This window comes from Falco biarmicus, chromosome 7 (genome assembly GCF_023638135.1).
Source record: "Falco biarmicus isolate bFalBia1 chromosome 7, bFalBia1.pri, whole genome shotgun sequence".
Taxonomy (NCBI): Eukaryota; Metazoa; Chordata; class Aves; order Falconiformes; family Falconidae; genus Falco; species Falco biarmicus.
Window position 1 is genome coordinate 43,442,601 of NC_079294.1, and position 18,226 is coordinate 43,460,826.

General features: G+C 41.3%; 1 protein-coding gene across 3 annotated transcripts in view; it reads left to right on the forward strand.

Annotated features, from left to right (window-relative positions):
* Positions 1-18,226, forward strand: part of BRF1 (BRF1 RNA polymerase III transcription initiation factor subunit) — a 175,625-nt gene that overhangs the window by 88,903 nt on the left and 68,496 nt on the right. For all 3 annotated transcript variants that reach the window (XM_056344999.1, XM_056345000.1, XM_056345002.1), the window contains 4 exons: positions 9,698-9,824; positions 11,374-11,413; positions 11,503-11,595; positions 12,264-12,542. In XM_056344999.1, coding sequence (XP_056200974.1) covers positions 9,698-9,824; positions 11,374-11,413; positions 11,503-11,595; positions 12,264-12,542 — 539 coding nt within the window. The remainder of the gene's footprint in view (positions 1-9,697; positions 9,825-11,373; positions 11,414-11,502; positions 11,596-12,263; positions 12,543-18,226) is intronic.

The following is an 18,226-nucleotide window of genomic DNA, read 5'->3' on the forward strand; positions in this document are numbered from 1 at the left end:
TTTGCTTTTCAAAACTGCCAAGAATAACGTAAGTACAATATGTTTTTAACTGGTCATTTTTAAGTACTAACACCTGCTTCTTATGTAAGGGCTCAAATGCTTAGCAGAGACGGTAAGGAGCACTGTGCCCATTTAACAGGTGAAGAGTTGAAGGCAAAAAAATGTTGGGTTGGAAATGTTAACAGTGTTGTCATGTCTTAAGAAGAAATAATTGATTGATTCTCAAAGCTGAGGGTGTACTGTGGGATTTTTTTTTTTTTTTTCATTAATCCAGAATAGAGTGCTGAGAGGTCTTGTCCTTCAGCTGTTATTGAACAGAACTTTTCAAAATATTTTGCTGCAATGTTCATTTTTGATAGTGTCGCACTGCTAATAAATAGAAGACAGTGAAGTGAGTCTAATGCTAAGGTCACTGAAGGGATCCAAACTGGAATTGTCAGCAGAATGTGAGCCTGAAAATAGGAATTTCCCAAGTACCTTTGGCATGTTTGGGGTTTTTTAAAAAGATCTAATACTAGTTTCCATATTTTGATGAAGTAAGCAGTCACTCAGTTTCCCTCATTTTATTTTTGAAAAGCTGTAACATTTTCTTTCCCTGTATTTTCAGTAAAAAATGACCTTTTTGTGAAATATAATGCTTTCTGTTGCCCCCAGATGGAAATTTTTGTACCACCAATATATTCTGAAGTGTGTTCCATCAAGGTCTGTCTTTAGAAAGCTCTCCTGGTGTCTCTCTTTCTCTCCACCTCATTGAGACCAGCTTAAGCACATCCAGCTCTGTCTAATACTTCTTAATAATATTAACTTCTTAATTGTGAAAAGTATTTTTGCCCCAGATCATCTGTGGAACAGGAGTGATGCTATTTCCCTACCATGCCTGGGTGGTATAGGGGTAAAGTTAAAGTGTTTGAAATGCTTCAAGGCACTACAGCTGCAAGGATGGAGTAGTACAAAAGCTACTTTTTTCCTTTGGCCAACAGGTCATGTGTTTTAGTGCGCATTTGGTATGATTGATGATTTATATATCCACAGTGTGCTTCAAGATCCTTTGGTGAAATTGTTAGAGTTGGTTCTTACTAAGAAAATAAGCATAATAAGTTAGAGTTGGAAGGAAAATTAATTTGAGCAATTGTTTCAAGTGAAAAAATCTTACTGCAAAATTCATGCTTTGAAATGTTTACTCAAGTCACACACATCAACTAAAATGACAGCGTTATTTACTTTGACAGAGTAAACGTGACAGCTGAATTATTTTCAGGCAGCTATAATTACAACTATTTATCATGAATCTATAAATTTGATTGATGTTTTTCAAATAAGAGCACGTAATATAGTATTTAACGAAGGCACTTAAAAAAACCCAACTTTGAATAACTCTTTCTGCACTCCAGTTTTTATTCTTTTCTTTCAAGAATTCCTCTCAAAATGCCATTGAGTAGAAGTTGTCTAAATTAATAAGAACTTATTCTTGTTCTTAAAGATTTCTTAGCTTCTCAGTTTTTGATCTACAGTTTTATTTCCTTGTGATTATTGCTATAGTTACTCTGGTGTGTAAAGAGCTACTGCTGCTTGGAGCATTGTGAAGGTGTTAAGCGTAATTGGGTGAACACTCATGAACGGGTGGCGTTGGATGCTATGCTCATGGCTGATGGCTTTGCCCTGACAGCTCTTGAAGTGAAACCAAACAGGAGGCCAGATAACCCTGAAACTTCTAGCCTGCTCGTTTGATTTAGCTCCCAGCTGGCTGCATGGTCCCTGGGGAAGCACAGACCATGGGAAGCTGCATTTGCTTTCAGTGCTGACAGACTTGCATGGCAGAGATCTGCAAGGGACGCGGCAGCACGGGCATGAGGTGCCGCCTCCCCCCTTGCCTTGCGGAGGCAGGCCTGCAGCTGGGGGCGCCGGGGCAGTGTTCCACAGTGGCTTGGCTGAGGGGACAATGCTTTTTAAGAAAGCCCCGCTTGGCTTCCCATTTTGGGAAGACCCTCAGCAAGGGGTGGCAGCCCTTCCCTAAGCAGGGCACTGTTTTTGATCCAGTGCAATGCAGCTGATGCGACTGTGTAAAACGGGATTAGTTCACTCTGTTGGCCGTCATCTGGAGACCCCCAGGCCCTGTGGTCTATCACCTCTTTCACTGCTGTGTGGTGGAGGAGTAGCCCTTAGGAGGCTTTTCACAAAAATTGGATGTGCCTTCAGGCCATAAAAATGAATGACCCGATCATAAAGGGAATCTATTTTGGAAAGAAAAAGCGACAAAGCATGGCCCGTGGACCCTGTCGCTCATCTCCAAATCAAGAGTTCCTAATTTAACTGTCTGTTTGGTTAAAAATCAGTGTATGTTTGTTTGTAATAGGTGTGGGGGTTTGGTAGGATCTTGGGAAGAACACTTTGTAGTTCCTTCACAGGGCCTTGAAGCTTTATGTTTTGAAGTACACAATTAAAATGTAAAGCTTGTTGCTGTTGTTGAAAGTGAACATATTAAATATTAATAAATGCACTGATAATTCTATCTCATTTCCAGTCTAATTGAAATGATATTAACTTATATATCACTTTATATATTCAAAGTACTGTGCAAATATTAACTAATTAGTCAAATTGTTATTTTCTGTGTAATCATCTGTGGAGATAGCAGAAATTAACTTTTAATAAACCCAACCCTTTTATTCAGTTTAACCCTCACATTCGTGCCTGTGCTCAATGCACCTGTCTTTGCTGCTGCCTTTTTAACCTTTACATACTCTCCCCCTTCATCTGCTTGTTCACCTATTGCATGCTTTCTCTGCATACTAAATTCTGTCTTTATCTGCAGTGAGAATAATTTTTGTGATGTTTGTCCATTGTGCATTATCTAATACTGTGCGGTCCTTATGCCTGTTTGAAGATCTTAGGCGCTTCTTGAATAGAAATAAAAAACCGTAAATCAGCTTATCTTTGTTAACACTTATATTTTACTTCTTTGCCGTACTCTTTTTATCTTTAAATTAAGCTGCTTTTTACATAAAAAATACTTCTTCTCAGTTCCATAAAGTACTGTCTGTTAAAAAACCTATTTGTGATGAACTTCAGGAGAAGTAAAGCTTCATTCAGAAGGAGTTGGATAAAAGGCCAGAAAGGGTTTAAAGGGCTCATTTTTGAGGTGACTATTTTTTCTCACAACAAAATAGCATTTCTGGGGAAGGAAGACAAGAGTTGTTATGAAGGAACTCCAGTTTCTGGTTGGAGATGCTGCAGGGACTACCATAAATGGGGTCCTTTGCTCATATCCTGAGGGCCCAGCTACAGCTCTTTCAATGCCTGCTTCGGTAATTTTCTGGGAAAATTAAAGATTCATGCATAGAGATAAATGTATTGCCTGCAGCTTTTCTTATTTTCATTTCTGCAATATATAGCTCACATAAACTTCATGTCCAAGCTCCCAGTGCAGTCTCAAGCTGGGTAGATGTCTGCCAGAGCAGGCAAAGCGGGGAGCAAGTCGGTATAGGAGTCCAGGGTCAGGCTGGGAAGAGAAGATAGCAGGGGTGCACGTAGCTGCGAGGTGGCTGTGCGGTTGCGTTTTCCAAAATAGCAAAGTCGTATCAAGGCCAGGGCTGAAGGGAAAGGCGTGAAGAAGTCTGTGTTCAGCTGTGATCCAAGTAAAGCCGTGCTAAAATCCCGTGAAAGGTGTCCGATGAATTAAGTGAGAGCTGTTTACCAAAGATACTTGAGCACGGGGAAGGGTCGGGGATGCACAGTATGACCGAGTTGTGGTATTTTAGAAAACTGAGGAAGTTACTTCATGTAAAGGAGCTTGTGGTGGTGTTTGCTCTATCTCAGCTCAGCAGCTCTGGAGCTCCTTCGCTGGCCACTGATTGTGATAAGCTAAGAAAGTAAATTGAGAAATATTTTATGTCCCCAGTTCAATAATTTCAAGTGGCTTATAGATGATTTCTAGAAATCTTTCCAGTATGGTGAGTAAAATACAACTTGATCCATGCGGGTTGGTATTGCATACCTTTGTAAGTTGAGTTGTCTGATTTAATGAAAAAAAGGTTTTATTTCTGAGGAATCCAATTTCACAGGCAGTGTTCCTTTTTATAAATCCAGCTTCTCTACAGCTAGTAGGCTAATACGTGAATTAGATTCCTAATATATTTTAGTACTTCATACTTATTTAAAAAACGTAATTTCAAAATTATTTGGTGTCTGTTACTTTTGAAACAATAATTAACTTATTAGCACTAACTCAGGCTTAGATCTTGTCAACAGTTTTCTCTGTGTTCGGCTTTCCTCATCTGCGCGGCTGTTAAGAAATTAAGCAGCACGCTATTTTACTTTTCCAGGAGATCATAGAGTGTTTTTGACAGGCCACAGTGGAAGGAATCACGCTAATGAAACAAAATTTTAAGGAATGTGAAAGCATTTTGTTTCATTAGCTTGGTGTGAACATTTGAATCAGGTGGAGAAAGAAACCCAAGAACAAAAAATTCCAGATCGTTTAGACTGGTGGACTTCTGGGATGGCCAAGGAGATAACATCGGTGGGATAGCGGGTGAGCTAACCGTGTGCTCAAGTGTTAACCCGAATTAACCACATATGTAAGCGTTTGCAGAATCAGGGCTTTGAAATTTAAGCTAATGAATTTGTGAGAATTTTAAATCTCTGTTTTGGTGTGAGCAAGTAAAACCCAACTAATTCTAAAGGGTCCTTTATTTAGTACAATACATCTTTCAAGGTGCCCATTCTTTAATATGTAGAAAAACAACAGAGAGTTGCCAGCAAATGAGCACCATTAAATTATCAGTCACCAATTAATTTGCAGTAAATGACTGTGTGTGTATGCTCTTACTCCATTGCAAAAAGAGGTGAATGTATTAATGTAGTACACCGTGGAAGTGAAAATGCTTCTCTTTACAGTTGCATTGGGCTGGGAACACAGACAGCCTAATTCAGCGCAGCTCAGGTGATAAGTTGTAACACTACAGTAACTGGATCGCCTTTGATTTTGTCCTTACCTATTCATGTAGGCTTCAAAAATACCTTTTCTTTATTGCTACAAGTATGTGTAAAATCGTGTTACATGTACAATGATTAGATACCAGAGGATTACACTTCTGTTTGTTTACATACTGATGGGTACTGGAAAACTTTTTTCATGTCATGTAGGAAGCATTTAGTAACTGTTTCTGATATATGTTCTATATTAAGTATCACTTGTAGGGTATGTGTTTACATACTTCCATAAATCATTCATGCATAAATATTGTATGGCTTGGAAAAAAAAAATGGGAGAGAAGGATGATGCAATAGACTGTTAAATTTGTAGTATAAAAAACAGTGATGGTTTGCCACATCAGTGTAAATTCTGAACTACTTTCCTATGAGTGAGTGCACGGGTTTAGAGTGGTAGGCAACACTGATGAACGTTCAGTTAGAACAGTGGTGATCTACTGCAGGGTTTTGGTACTTCACCAAGATAAAAAAGTAAATCCCTTTCCCAGAGTCTGCGAATGTTGGAGTTGTCAAATCAGCTGATCTATTACTAGAACTTTTGTAACTGATACGACAGTTAAGATTATGTAGAGATCATGTAAGTTATTACTTATGTTTTTAATTATATTGTTAATTTTGGAAAAATCAAGGGAGTTTAATTACCACCAGCAGCTTATCTCACAATAAAGTTCTTTTCATGTATTTCTGCTAACAATATGCCAATATTCAGCTCAGTACTTTTTTTTTAATCCATTAATAAAATAATTTAAGTACCTTAAAAAGACCTTTCTCAACAGGTAACTTAAAAGCTGATTGCTCAGGATTAAATTTCATGTTCACTCTTTAAAAAAAAAAGTCTCTGAAGTTACAATTTGCCCTTCTGTATAGGGGTCGAGCACAAGATACCTCTGCTTTATGCTGCCTGCTTTCTAGAGCTAGATGCTAATTGTGTACATGTAGGATGACACCATGGCTTTTCCTAGCTGGTCTCTGCTTAGAAGCCCCTCTTGGACTTTGAACTTGGACTCCTGAAGCATTTCTGAGTTGGGATCCAGAAGACCTTGTTCTTTTATGTGCTTTCTCGCACCCCACTGCTGCAGAATTTCAATTAAACATTAAACCCGAGCAGCTAGCTGTGCACGGGAGTCTTTTTTTTTCCTTGGCTGTAGGTTGGATTCATAACTCTCCACTGGACAGTCCCCCTGAAGCAAAACAAAGTAAAAAACCTTGCTTAAAAATGACTGACCCGTTTTCTCTTGTTGGGAGCTAAAATTAAGTGTGAATAGAATCTGTTTACTGTTTTGTGCACAGAAGTGCTTTATCAGAAGACAAGGTGTGGTTTTGTCTGTAAAGGAATGAAACAAAAGCCGTGGAAATTTTTCTTTGAAAAAAAGGGTTGGGGTTAGGAGCAGATGACACTAAGCTCTGGAAAAACTTTTCTCCCGAAGGAATTTGCTTGAAAGAGTTTGCTGTGAGAAACTGTATGAGGAGGGTTTATACTGGAAGTTGAATCCTAGCCTGGGCTGTAGTGGTTGTCTCTGCTTCGACTATAAATAGAAAATACTTGTCTGCCAAATTTCAGTTTTTAGAGCCCTTTTGAATTTGTGCCAAGGAAATAGTATCTTAATTTGTATATCTGTTTATTTTCCTCCTTCTGTGTATAACTTGAAATGGCAACTTTTATTAGATTTTTTTAGATTAACAAAAGTGCAAAATGAACTTGGGTATCATTTTAATGTGGACCTTAAAAATAACCTGTAGCTATTTTTTTTTTTTTCATGAGGGCACTCCCTTACCCCTGAAATTACTGTGCTTATAATTAGGGTTGCATCAGTTTTTCTTATCTGCCAAATTAATGTTACCTTGTTTCATGCGGGGTAGACTGCTGTGTGCATCAGTTTGTTGCTTTGGTGGCATGTGTCCAAAATTAAAGAAATGTTTAAAAATATGTAGACAGGATATCAGCCAATGTAAAATGTTGAGGCAGGCAAATGGTTGGCAAAGGCAGGTATTTATTTATATCGAGTGGAAGGAGGAAATGTTGAGTGAGCAGCTCACTCTCCCACAGAGATGATGCTCAAACTGTGATCCTTGGCCATCAGGGATGGTTCTTCATTTCAGGAGGAAGGCTAGAGCCCTGTGGTTAAGACTAGTGAGAAATGAAGAAATTATGTACTACTCTAAATTGGGGCTCGCTGCAGGCCTGTGCCTATGCTGTGGCCGGCGGGTGGTCAGCCTGCGCCCCGTTTGGCTTGTGTCAGGGCTGAGGAAGGGCATGGGACTGGGTGCTGGTGGCCGGCTCAAATGGTCGCACTGTGCTGTGCTGTGGGTTTGAGCTCCTTCTAGCACTGCCAGCAAACATGGCATAGCTCTGTCCTGTCCTGGCGCAGATGCACTGAAGGTCTTGGGAGAGACCCATGCTGCCATTTTAGCCGGGTGGTGGCCGGTGGCTCACCCGTGGGCTAACACTTGTGGGTGCGGGGAGCGCCATGTGAGTCACACGACACGGTGGACAAGGAGAGGGGCAGGCAGAGCCTCCGATGTCGGCAAGGAGACGTGCATGGGGTTAGGTGCTGGAACTGAAGCATGGTCATCTTACCCCCAGCCTTGCTTCACAAGCAACTGGTTTTGCTACTGGTGTTTGCTACGTCGCTCCGCACGCCCCGAGGTGGTGTCGTTTGGCTGGGCACTGGGTCTGGCTGCACGTCTTGGACTCGGAGCCAGTGGAATAAACAAACCAGGTGTCTTTGCCAAAGTGTATATTGGCTTTTTGCAGTGGGAGGAGAATAATACTTTAATGAGGTGAGTGTGGTTGGGAGGAAAAGTCTTCCTGAAGTGGAACTACCTGTGAATGCATGATTCATATGTGGCGAGATGGAGGACTGTAGTTTAATGGTGGTGACTGGCAAAATCCATGCTCCTAAAATAAGGCATGGGTTTGGCATGAAGTGAATCCTGAATTAAAATAATAATAACAGCAGTGCCCTAGCCAGGTTTTCCCTCTAGCCTGATAGATGAGGCTCCCTTCTGGAAGGTGGGTAATGCGCGCTGGAAGCCCGTTAGCACTGAGAAACACTTCTAGTCTGTTAATTAAAAGCTGGGTGATGCTGCTGCCAACAGCATCCTCCTCTCCTTTCCAATTTGATCTGAAAGGGAGGAGGAGGGAGCTGGTCCCTGGTACTCTGAGGGAAGGTTTTGAGCTGTCAGTCACTCTCAAATACATGGCTAATTTGGGGCTTGGTGGAGATGCCTGAACTCCAAAAGTAAGACTAGGTTTCAGAGGCTTTCTTCTCCTCAGCAGCACTAATTTTGGCTGGCATAGCCGTGCGTGGGCTCGGTGTGCTGCTTGCTGTTGGATTGGCATAGAGGTGCCTGGCTCTCCCTGCCATGTCACTGCAGGAGGTGCCACACGTGGCCTGTGCTCCAGGAGCAGGGTGCCTCTGGGCAAGGTGGCCTGAAGCTACGGCATGCCTGCATCCCTCTTGCCTTGCTCCTCAGTTTATAAAAAAAGAAATGCAGGTACTGATGAGGATAAAGGCCGAGAGTGTGGCCCTGTGCTCTTGGGTTTGACCCTGGAATTGGTTGGAAACTGAATTTCCGTGCTAGAGAAAATTACTTCTTCGGAGGGAGTTCTGTTGCGGTCAGAAGTAGAGGGGAAAGCCACGACTGCGTTTAGGTGGGGAGAAATGTCGAAAGGTTCAGTGCTGGGAGTACTGAATCACCCTTTTTAGTTTCCTAGCTTTGCAGATGGAAGCTGTTGTCAGCTTTGCTTCCTCTGGAAGATGGGAATATTCCAGTAAAGCAGCTGCAGACCCGTCATTGCCGTTTTCCCATGGAAAATGTTGATATTATTAAAAGGGCACTTTCTGTCAGAAAAGCGTTCTGCCAGACATTTCCTGACCTGGCTTTGTAGTTAACCTTTTGTCTCACTTTCTCCATCTGTAAAATGGATGTGCTTGTTCTCCACCACCTGTATAAAATGATGAAATTACGGCGTCGTCTCATTTAAGATTCAGCTCCTTTGAAAGGTTCAGCTGCTTTCATGGCAGATTCCCCATGGAGCTAGTCCTCTCTCTCACATAGGAAGGAACTTTTAAAACACAAACATTAAACAAATACAAAGTATGTTACTGTAAAATTATATGCATTTGCCTATTCCATCTGTGCAACGTGTAGATGATCTTTTTATTTTTCTACTGCTTTTGTGTGTCCTGGGAAGATTGCTTCTTGTCCTTCTTCCAGTCTGCTGAAGAGACGTTACTTTAACACTTGCTTTGCATAAATTAATCATGCTAACATATCAGGAATATTTTAGAGCATACTCCTAAACTATGACGGCAGACATTTTAGTTTGGGAATCTGTTTTGTTGTTGCTGTTGATAACAAAACAATGAGATGGGAGGGATGAGCTGTGTTTCCTGTCTTAGTTTTGTCAGTCTATACTTACTTGACCATAGGGGCCGTGGTATTTCTGTTCAGTCCTTGTTCATCAAAAAAAGTGTGTGTTACATTCTGTAATAAATCAAAAGCTAACTTGTGATTGAAAAGCTACTTTCTTTGCAGCAGGTGAAACAATTAGTATCACTTCAGTTTTAATGTAATCTGCATTTGAGCCAGAGTTTCTAACGATGACATGTTTATTCTGTAACTTAGCAGACTGACAAATTTTGTTACTCTTAAAGGCGTTCTTAAAGATGTTATGGTGATGTGCTATATGCTTTGGTAGGTTGACAGAGTTCGAAGATACACCAACAAGTCAGCTAACCATAGATGAGTTCATGAAGATTGACTTGGAAGAAGAATGTGATCCTCCTTCGTTTACAGCTGGTCAAAAAAAATTGAAGATACAGCAGGTGAATTCTGAATTGGATGCTCTCTGTATTTCTCTCCTCCCTCTGTATATTCCTTTTTGAATCAGTTAATACTAAATCCTGACTGACCAGCCTTTGATAAGGTTTAGTTACATTTAATTTGAGGTTCTTAAGAGAAGGGTGAGCATTAATGCATATATAATGATATACACAGTGCATTAACTAAAGGATATTTTTTGTTTTACTGGCAAAGGGATAGCTTCCCATTTAAAAAAATAATTATATATATATAAGTTTTTTTCCTGTATCATTTTTGCTCACTCCTCCAGAGAGATGTGCTCTTCCAGATATGTAGCTTCAAATGTAGCTTTAAACGTTCCCTGATGAGGGATCGAAGTACGTCTACTGTTGTAGCCAGCCACTGCAGAAAGAACAGAGCCACTGCTTTTGTTAGTGCAGATCAGGATGTCTGGGTGGTCGAGTAAACAAGCACCACCTGAGCTTCCGTGTTTTTCAGGCTACCAGGGTTTGGTGCGTAGCCACGACTGCTGTATTGTGGGTCAGGGTTCAGCACACTCTGCCCAGATGCTCCCCCATTTGCAAGCTGACGCAGTTGCACTGGGCACAGTTACCTCCTTCTTGCTTGCTTTCTTGCTGCATGTGTGTTTCCCTTTTTTGTGCTTTCCCTTTTACTGAAGTGTCAAATCTTTTTGTCCTTAGAAAACTGGAGGCTCTCATGTGACAGCTTAAGCTGAGCTTGTGGCATGGAGGTCTTGAGTAGCTGTCCTTATGTCTGCACTTCCCTTTTGTGTGCTGCGTGCAGTCTTCCACCCTGGTTAGCAAGAACCAGGGTTGCAAAGGTGTAAGCTTTGTTACTGGATCAGAAACGGTGCGCTGTTTTTAAGGTGATACCCATGGTCAGGAGAAGTGCCATTACATATAACTTTTGTTTAAACACATATGAAAACAATAAGCCAATTACTTCAATGAGACTGCAGGTTTTGTTGTGTGGTACAACACCTGCTTCCGCAGAGATTAGTTCTCATGTGGCTTCATTTCTTTACAAAGCATGAACTGAAGCTGGTACCAGCAGAGAACGTTTTACTACTGTCACAGCCAATTCTTACATCATTAGTTTTTCAGGGAGTTTCATTTAAAGGTCTGTAGGCGTGTTTATGATGTTCTCAAGAGCCTGCCACGTGCTGTAAGTCAGTGGGCTTCACTCTGCCATCGCCTGTGTGCTATGTCTGGGCTGGGCACTGCAATTCCAGCACTGTCCTTGCACTTCTTTGCGTCTACAGGGACAGTCAGAGAGTTTGACTGCTGAGGAAAGGGGCCTTTTATTTGCAGCTTGCCAGAGTGAAGGTTCCTTTTGAAATACAGAAATAGGTGGGACATTTGAAATTGGTCAGTATTTTGAAACTTGTCTGTCTGACCTGTCTGACACTGCAAAGTAATTTGGGTTGGGTTTTAAACTTGCTTTTTGCTTTTAAAATACCCTATCATTCTCTGTCTCTATATACAGTTCACAAACAGTAGAAAGTTGTGGGTTTTTTTTAGTAATTTCACATATATTTTATTTCTGTTTCAGCTTGAGAAGGCATTATCAAAAAAGCTGGAGGATTTTGAAGGTATAAGTTGTGTTTAGTGTAACATATCACTCATTTGTTCAAAATTACATCAATGATTGCTGAGTTTTATTTTTATTTCAACACCACAGGTGAAATATCGAGCTATCAAGATGAAATAGAGATTGAATTAGAAAACAGTAGACCAAAAGCAAAAGGCGTCTTTGCAAATTTCACTAAAGATGGTAAGTCTATAAAGTCTTGTGACCACTTAAATAGTAACAGGTTCAGATCCTGCAGGCAGTCTTAAGTGTATAAACTTTATTGTGATAAACATGATCATGTATATGGTCTCTATTGGGTTGGAGTTCTCTCTGCCAATTAGTTGGTTCATATATCAGTCTTCAAAACAGCTGCATTGTTCATTAATGATTTCAGTTGTTCTTCTTTCCTGGTGCCTTATAAGCTTGGCACTGGCACATAAGAATGTTCCTTTTCATCTCTGAAAGTGCAGTGGACCAGTATCTAGACACTTCTGTCACCAAATCCCACAGCTGACTTGGTGATGTGAAAGGGCCTTGCCTGTGTTGAAATGGCTATTTTTGATTTGTAGTTCTACCAGTAAGTAGCTGGCTTCTCTTACAGAGCCATTTTACTTGCCATAATTCGATAACACAATACTTCTATTTTAAATCATGACTGTATTCACAAGAATATGTTTTATTAGCCGAGGTAATGAATTGGAAGAGCATCTAAAAACTCCATGTATTCATATATTGTAATAAAATAATGTATATTTCTTCTACAGATTTTCTCTAAAAGTTTTTATTCTTTTAAGTCAGCATCTCTCTATTTATTAAGTTTCCGTAACGGATGGTATGCAGTGGCTGATTGGGTTTTTTCCCCTTTACAGATTCTATAGAAGATAATACCTCTAGCATATTTGGAGAGGAGGAGGCAGAAGATGAGGAACTGGAAGCAGCTGCTAATCACTTAAACAAGGACTTTTATAATGAACTTCATGAGAAGGATAGAGGGAAAAAAAATGAAGATGAGGAATACAAAAATGGAAAGGAAGCTCTTGTAAGACCACCCGCATTGGAATCCTTGCTTGGCCCACTCCCCACTGCAGCTAGTCTTGGCATAACAGAGTCCATAAAAGAGTGCATATCCACTAAGGACCGAGAGCCTGGTGAGTAGGAGATCGGTTCAGCTCAGGGTGGAAACTGGACACATGCAGACAGTTGTGGGTTTGTTGTGTAATTTGCATGTATCCTGGCGGTTAGCAATTCCATCAATCACTGTAACATCGATGTACAGGAGCTGTGAGATTGGGTGGGACCAGTGGTCTTGGTTGTTGATGTTGGTCATTGGCATCTGCTCCTCAGGAAGCAGCAGGAAAATCTGGAGTGCCTAATTATTTTCTGCAGCCTGAGAATGTGTATCTCTTAGTCAAATAGATTTGCAGTCGTATGATAGCTAATGGGCATATTTCAAGCCATGGAGTCTCAATTTGGAAGTTGGAGGAAGCAGATTCCTGTAAATATGACTGGAAATTAAAACCCAAGTATGAGAATTTTAGATCAAGGCAGAGTTTCTCAGGAGACATTTTACTGGAGTCAAACATGATGCAGTCTGTCTCTCTGATTGAGAATCTTTGCAAATGGCAAATACTTAAAATGTTTGTAAGAGGAGATAACCGGTTGTATGCTTTTTTCTTTGATATGAACTTTGATGTGTAGCGTGGTGGTTTTGCTCCATTTTTCTTAAAACCCCCAGATCGATCTGCATTATAAAGCTCTGTATAGTACAGTGGGAGCGGGACTGATCAACTAAGGAAGCCAGTTTTGCCATAGCCATTAAAGCAGACAGTACTGCAAACAGCCAGGCACCCAGGCAGGTTTGTTTGCTTTTTCTTATGTGTGCTTGAGGTTTATGGAGATGGCATTTTTAAAAATTCCTTTTGCATCTTAATGACTACGAGAACAGAACATATCTAAAGGCCATTTTATTCTTTTCTTTATCACAGTTAATTTTTCCATCATAAGACATACCTGTCCAAATCTGTTTTGTCAGCTTACCTGGGGGTCGACACAGCAGAACATTTTGTTATCCAAACTGTTCTGATGCTAATTTCTGTTCAGCATCAACTACTTACAATAAGATACTCCCTGCCTCAATAGATGAACTGAATGCATTCAGATGCTTATTATGTTAGTGTTCACCTTCCAGAAATGTGGCAGGATGATTGCATGTTTATATTCTATACAAACGAAATCATATAGAAACAGTTGAGTGGATTTCGTTTTGTTTTAATTACAATTAAGAAAATGGATGGCTCGTGGCTTGTCTTTCTGCTGGAAATCAGCAGTTCATGTTGAAGAGTTGTCGGTAATGGCTAGAAGCTGTTGTTGTCTGGCTAGCCAGTGACCTGCAAAAATGAGTTTCCAGTGATGGACGTTTCTCAGCTGGCATTGCTATTGACCATTTTAATGGACAGGCTGAGGACTGAGGTGAAGGATGAAGCTTAGCTGGTATAGCCAGGTATGTTCCTCTGAGTCAGGCTTCAAGCAGGTGGGCAGGACAGTGCATGGCTGCTCATGCTATGGCTTGTCTGCATTTGCTGTTTGTTTTCTTTCAAAAGTGGAAGATGTGCCAAATGAGCTGAATTTCAAAACCAAATGGGTTTCAGTATGTTCATTCTCTTTTAATGCATCTGAGAAATCATTGTGGGTGTTTGAACAAGTACTTTTCATAACATGTTCTGAAGCTTATATGCAGAATTACTGTTTTGTTTTTATTTTTATTATAGATCCTGCCTGAAACTTTTTTTTTTCCAGCGACTCTGCTAATTTATTTTAATAATTTTAAAGTTTCATGTTAAGTCAGATTCATTTTGGTTGTGTCTGTGCTGCAGGATGGTTTTGCTGGGGTGCAGTTTCCAGTCTCCAAGCCCTTGCCACATGGTGCCTGTGTGGTGTGGCTGCATCAGGGTGTGCGTGTGCATCATCTCCCTGAGAACCTTGTTTCCTTTGGGAGGTCATCGGGGTTCAGGAGCAGTAACAGAGCCTTGATGTGTTTTGGATGATTGAGAGCCAGGTCTAGCAGACAAGCTGGGAAGTACACCTGGCTTACAGCTGGAATGTCGTTATGCAGATTAGAGAAAACCTCTTGTTAAGATGCCTCCCGTTGGTCACCTGCACATCTTAGCTCTGAACCTCAATGAAACTGGTGTAGATGTTTCTGTCACCTCAGGCAATGACATCTTGAGTTCTGCCTCATAGCTCTGGGAAATCTAGGAAAGGCTTGTACCTGGAAGTAGTATCTTCTTCTATCAAGCCAACTGGTATAGTTCTAAAAATTAGACAATTTCCAGGTTTCTGGGCCCTTCATCAAGTCTGAAAAGGAACAGCAGTTTTCAAAACTAAATACAGGATGAGAGCAGTTGCTCCGAGTTTAATTTGAATGGCATAATCATCTTGAAACAAAAGTAGTTGGTACCTGTGGAGGGAGGAGGAAAAGATCATAAAATTTCCTGCATTTATCCTGTGTATTTGAATTCGGTTTAGTGCAATTTATACTGTGACTCTCAGCTGGCTGTAGACTTGTTGTGGTATTTCATGTTCCAACACCTACGTCCATTGGAGAAGGAAGAGAGTCATTGTAACATCACACCCTTAAGGTGACGCTTTGGTCCTTCTCCACAGCTGTGTAAGTCATGAACCAGGAACCTTTCCCTTCCCTCAGCCCTCTGCAACCCTGACTCATCTTCTGCTGTGCGGACCATCTGGCTCAGGTTAGGCTGGAGACCTTGGTCAGAATGATTTTTATCTCCTGCCGGGCTCCACGTGTTGTTGGATGGGTATATTACGTCCAGTCACTGCAGTGGCTGGAAACAGCGTGCCCGGTGCAGTGTGGTGAGGATTCCCTGCAGACCCTCACAGTGATAACACTGCGTGGTTGGGCAGGTGGCTATTAAATAGGAGCTCAGCAAGCAGGTGCAGTATGCGCAGTGTTTGGCCTCCCTAAATGCAGGGTATCTCCTCTCCTTGCTGTAATGATCTCTCTTCCTCAAAAAACACTCTGCTGTAGGTACCTTCTACAAAGTCTTTTCATTTGGCTTTTGCATGTGGTAATTCAGTTTATAATTGCCTACATCAGCTGCTTTGGGAAATCTTCCACCTTTGTGCCACAGCGGCTGCAGCAACAGCAGAAGGTTTCTTGCAAACTGCTTATGCAGGTAAGGCTTAGGTGCAGAGCCCAGGTATTAAGAAAAATTTAGTGTATTTTTTCTCCACTTACATTTGATATTTGAGCAGTGTGAGCTTGTCTATATGAATGTTTTATGGAAAACATAGTATTTTAGCAAATTTGCATTACAAAGACAGCATGTGAGGTATCGGGTTAATGAGTCTGAGGCAGTAAAGTGCTTAGAATAAACACTACATTTGACTGGTTTTTTCCTACAAAGTGTATTAATTTGCAGAGACATTTAAGTTTGAGTCTTTGCAAACTGCTTCTTTCTTATTCTCATGATAGAAGTGTTTTATAATGAGATCTCCATTTCAGAGTTGGACATTGGGTACATCAGTCTGTCCATTTTCCTGGCCATGCAGCATCCCAGCACCCTCTCGATGCTCTACATGCTTTTCCTGATTCTGCAGTTCCTCAAAACAGGGCACTGTTTCCTTTAGGAGACTGCCATGGTCAAATACCATGGTCTTTGTTCTCAAGAAATAACATTCTTTGCTGTAAAATTTCCCTTTGCAATTTATTTTTATGTCCCTTTTGTACTGCTTCAGATAATTTATCATCTTTCTTGGTGTTTATGTCCTGGTGTTTGCTGGCTGTCATCCTGTCCTTCCCGTGTCATGCTGCTAGGCTGTACAGTGCCAGTTCATCTGTTCTTGCCACAGAAAGCAAAAGTCATAAATTTAGTTTTGGCCAGGGCTAAAAGTGAGCAAGGTCTGATAATAACAGAGATAAAGGTAAAATACAGGGTGTAAGTTACCAACTAACTTTATATAACTTCCCCTTCACAATCTAGGTAGTGTTTGAGACCTGGTTTAGTTTCTGTTTTGAATCAAAATTCACATACAGTCATTAAGAGCAGTGGTTTCAAATAATGTATGAGGTGGGTGGTAACACGCTCCTGCATGTCCTCATGAAAGTGAGCGGCTTTTGAAGTGAGAAATCACTGTGCCTGTAGCATCTTGTGCTTGGTTAGGTACCCAGCTAACTGCATTCGCTGCTAATTTCACAAAGAATACATGAGAAAGGTTTTGTGCTTGTTCAGAATTTGTAGTTTGCTCATTTATTCCTCCTTGTATTTATTCCCCCTCGTATTTATGCCTCCGTTACTGCTGCCAGCATAATCTGGCATGGGCTGAGGTTGAAAGATGTTGCCATTGATTTCTGTGGGTGTTAAAGACCCTGTGCAGACAATGTTCATTGATTGAATAGTTGTCCCTGTGTACAAATACTTTTCAACTTCTTACTTAAGGAGGCTGTGAAAAGTGGCTAAAGATGAAGTTATATGAGATAGGGATGGGCTCATCCCTCATGGTCCTACCCTTCTCCTCCAGCTTTCATCCCCTGCAGGCAGCTGCCACCTTCCATTTCATACTGGCCTTGGGGCTTCCCTGCACCCTCTGTGAGCAAACTCAGCTCCCTCACCCAACGAGGACAGATGCAAGTGCGTATGATCCCTCTTTGTTTCTGGCAGCGGCAGGCGACCAGTGCCAGCAGCACTGTGTGCGGGGAGGTTTGCAGAAAAATGACATTTCTAACAGGGTCTGAGCTGCTGTGGAAGGATCCTTAAGGGCTGGCAGGCTGAAAGCAGTTGGAGACTGACTGTTGGTGGCTGTATGGGCCAGGGAGAGTTGTTTGCCCTGCCTGGGATCCCAGCTGAAATTGTGGGGTGGTGGGGGAAGGCTCACTGCTGCCACCGCTGCTGCCCCATCAACAGGTGGGTGCTGACCCCTTTGTGTACTGGCTGCTTATTCTAGCATCCTCCTTGCTTCCTCAGATTTTGTCTGAGTACATCAGTATGAATATCTATAATTGTATACGTGCATATAAAAGTATACAAAAAGATATAATCAGTAATTAGAGAGAACATTATGAAGCCCTATTAAATCATAATTACTGCATACATGAGCAACAGAGCTGCTGAGTTTAGCGCTATTTGTGTTACATATGCAAAGTACTCTTGGTCATCAGTGCAAGCATGCATGGCCCCATCCTGGTTGCTCTTCTGGCTCTGGATTCAACACTGCAGTGGTTTTAAGCCCCACCTGTGGAAATGGGCAGTGTGCGTGACCTGCTTGGTGCCATCGTCCTTGTGTGATGCCTTCAAAGCACTTTGAAGGTTTGATCTTTGTGTGCCATTTTGCTCATTGGAAAGTATTTGCTGTGGCAGGACGGACTCTTTCCCAATGTTGAGATCTAAGCAATAAAAACCGTGGTGCAAGCTGGTCTTTCTCATCTAGCCTCTATATGCCTGTGTTTGGCAGTCTTGATAGACTGTATCCCTGATTGAGCCTTCATTATGCTGTTAATGAGATGTGAAGAGCTTGCTGCAGCCAGCATGGTAATAGGAGACCACCAGCTGCTTTGAATGCATTTTTTTGATACCTGAAATCTTGGGTATGAATTACAGATGACGTGATTTTCTTCCTTGACTATGCGTGTCACTCACACACAAGTATTGCATGTGCATGTGTTACTCCAAAATCTGTGTATACGTTTTTTTGCAGGATCTTTGCATTTCATTAGAGGATAGGAATGCTATAAATTTGTTCCATATTCATGCTGTGAGTAACTAGGAAGGTTAAGGGATGAAAACTAATCATACAGTTTGGCTGAAAGATTTCC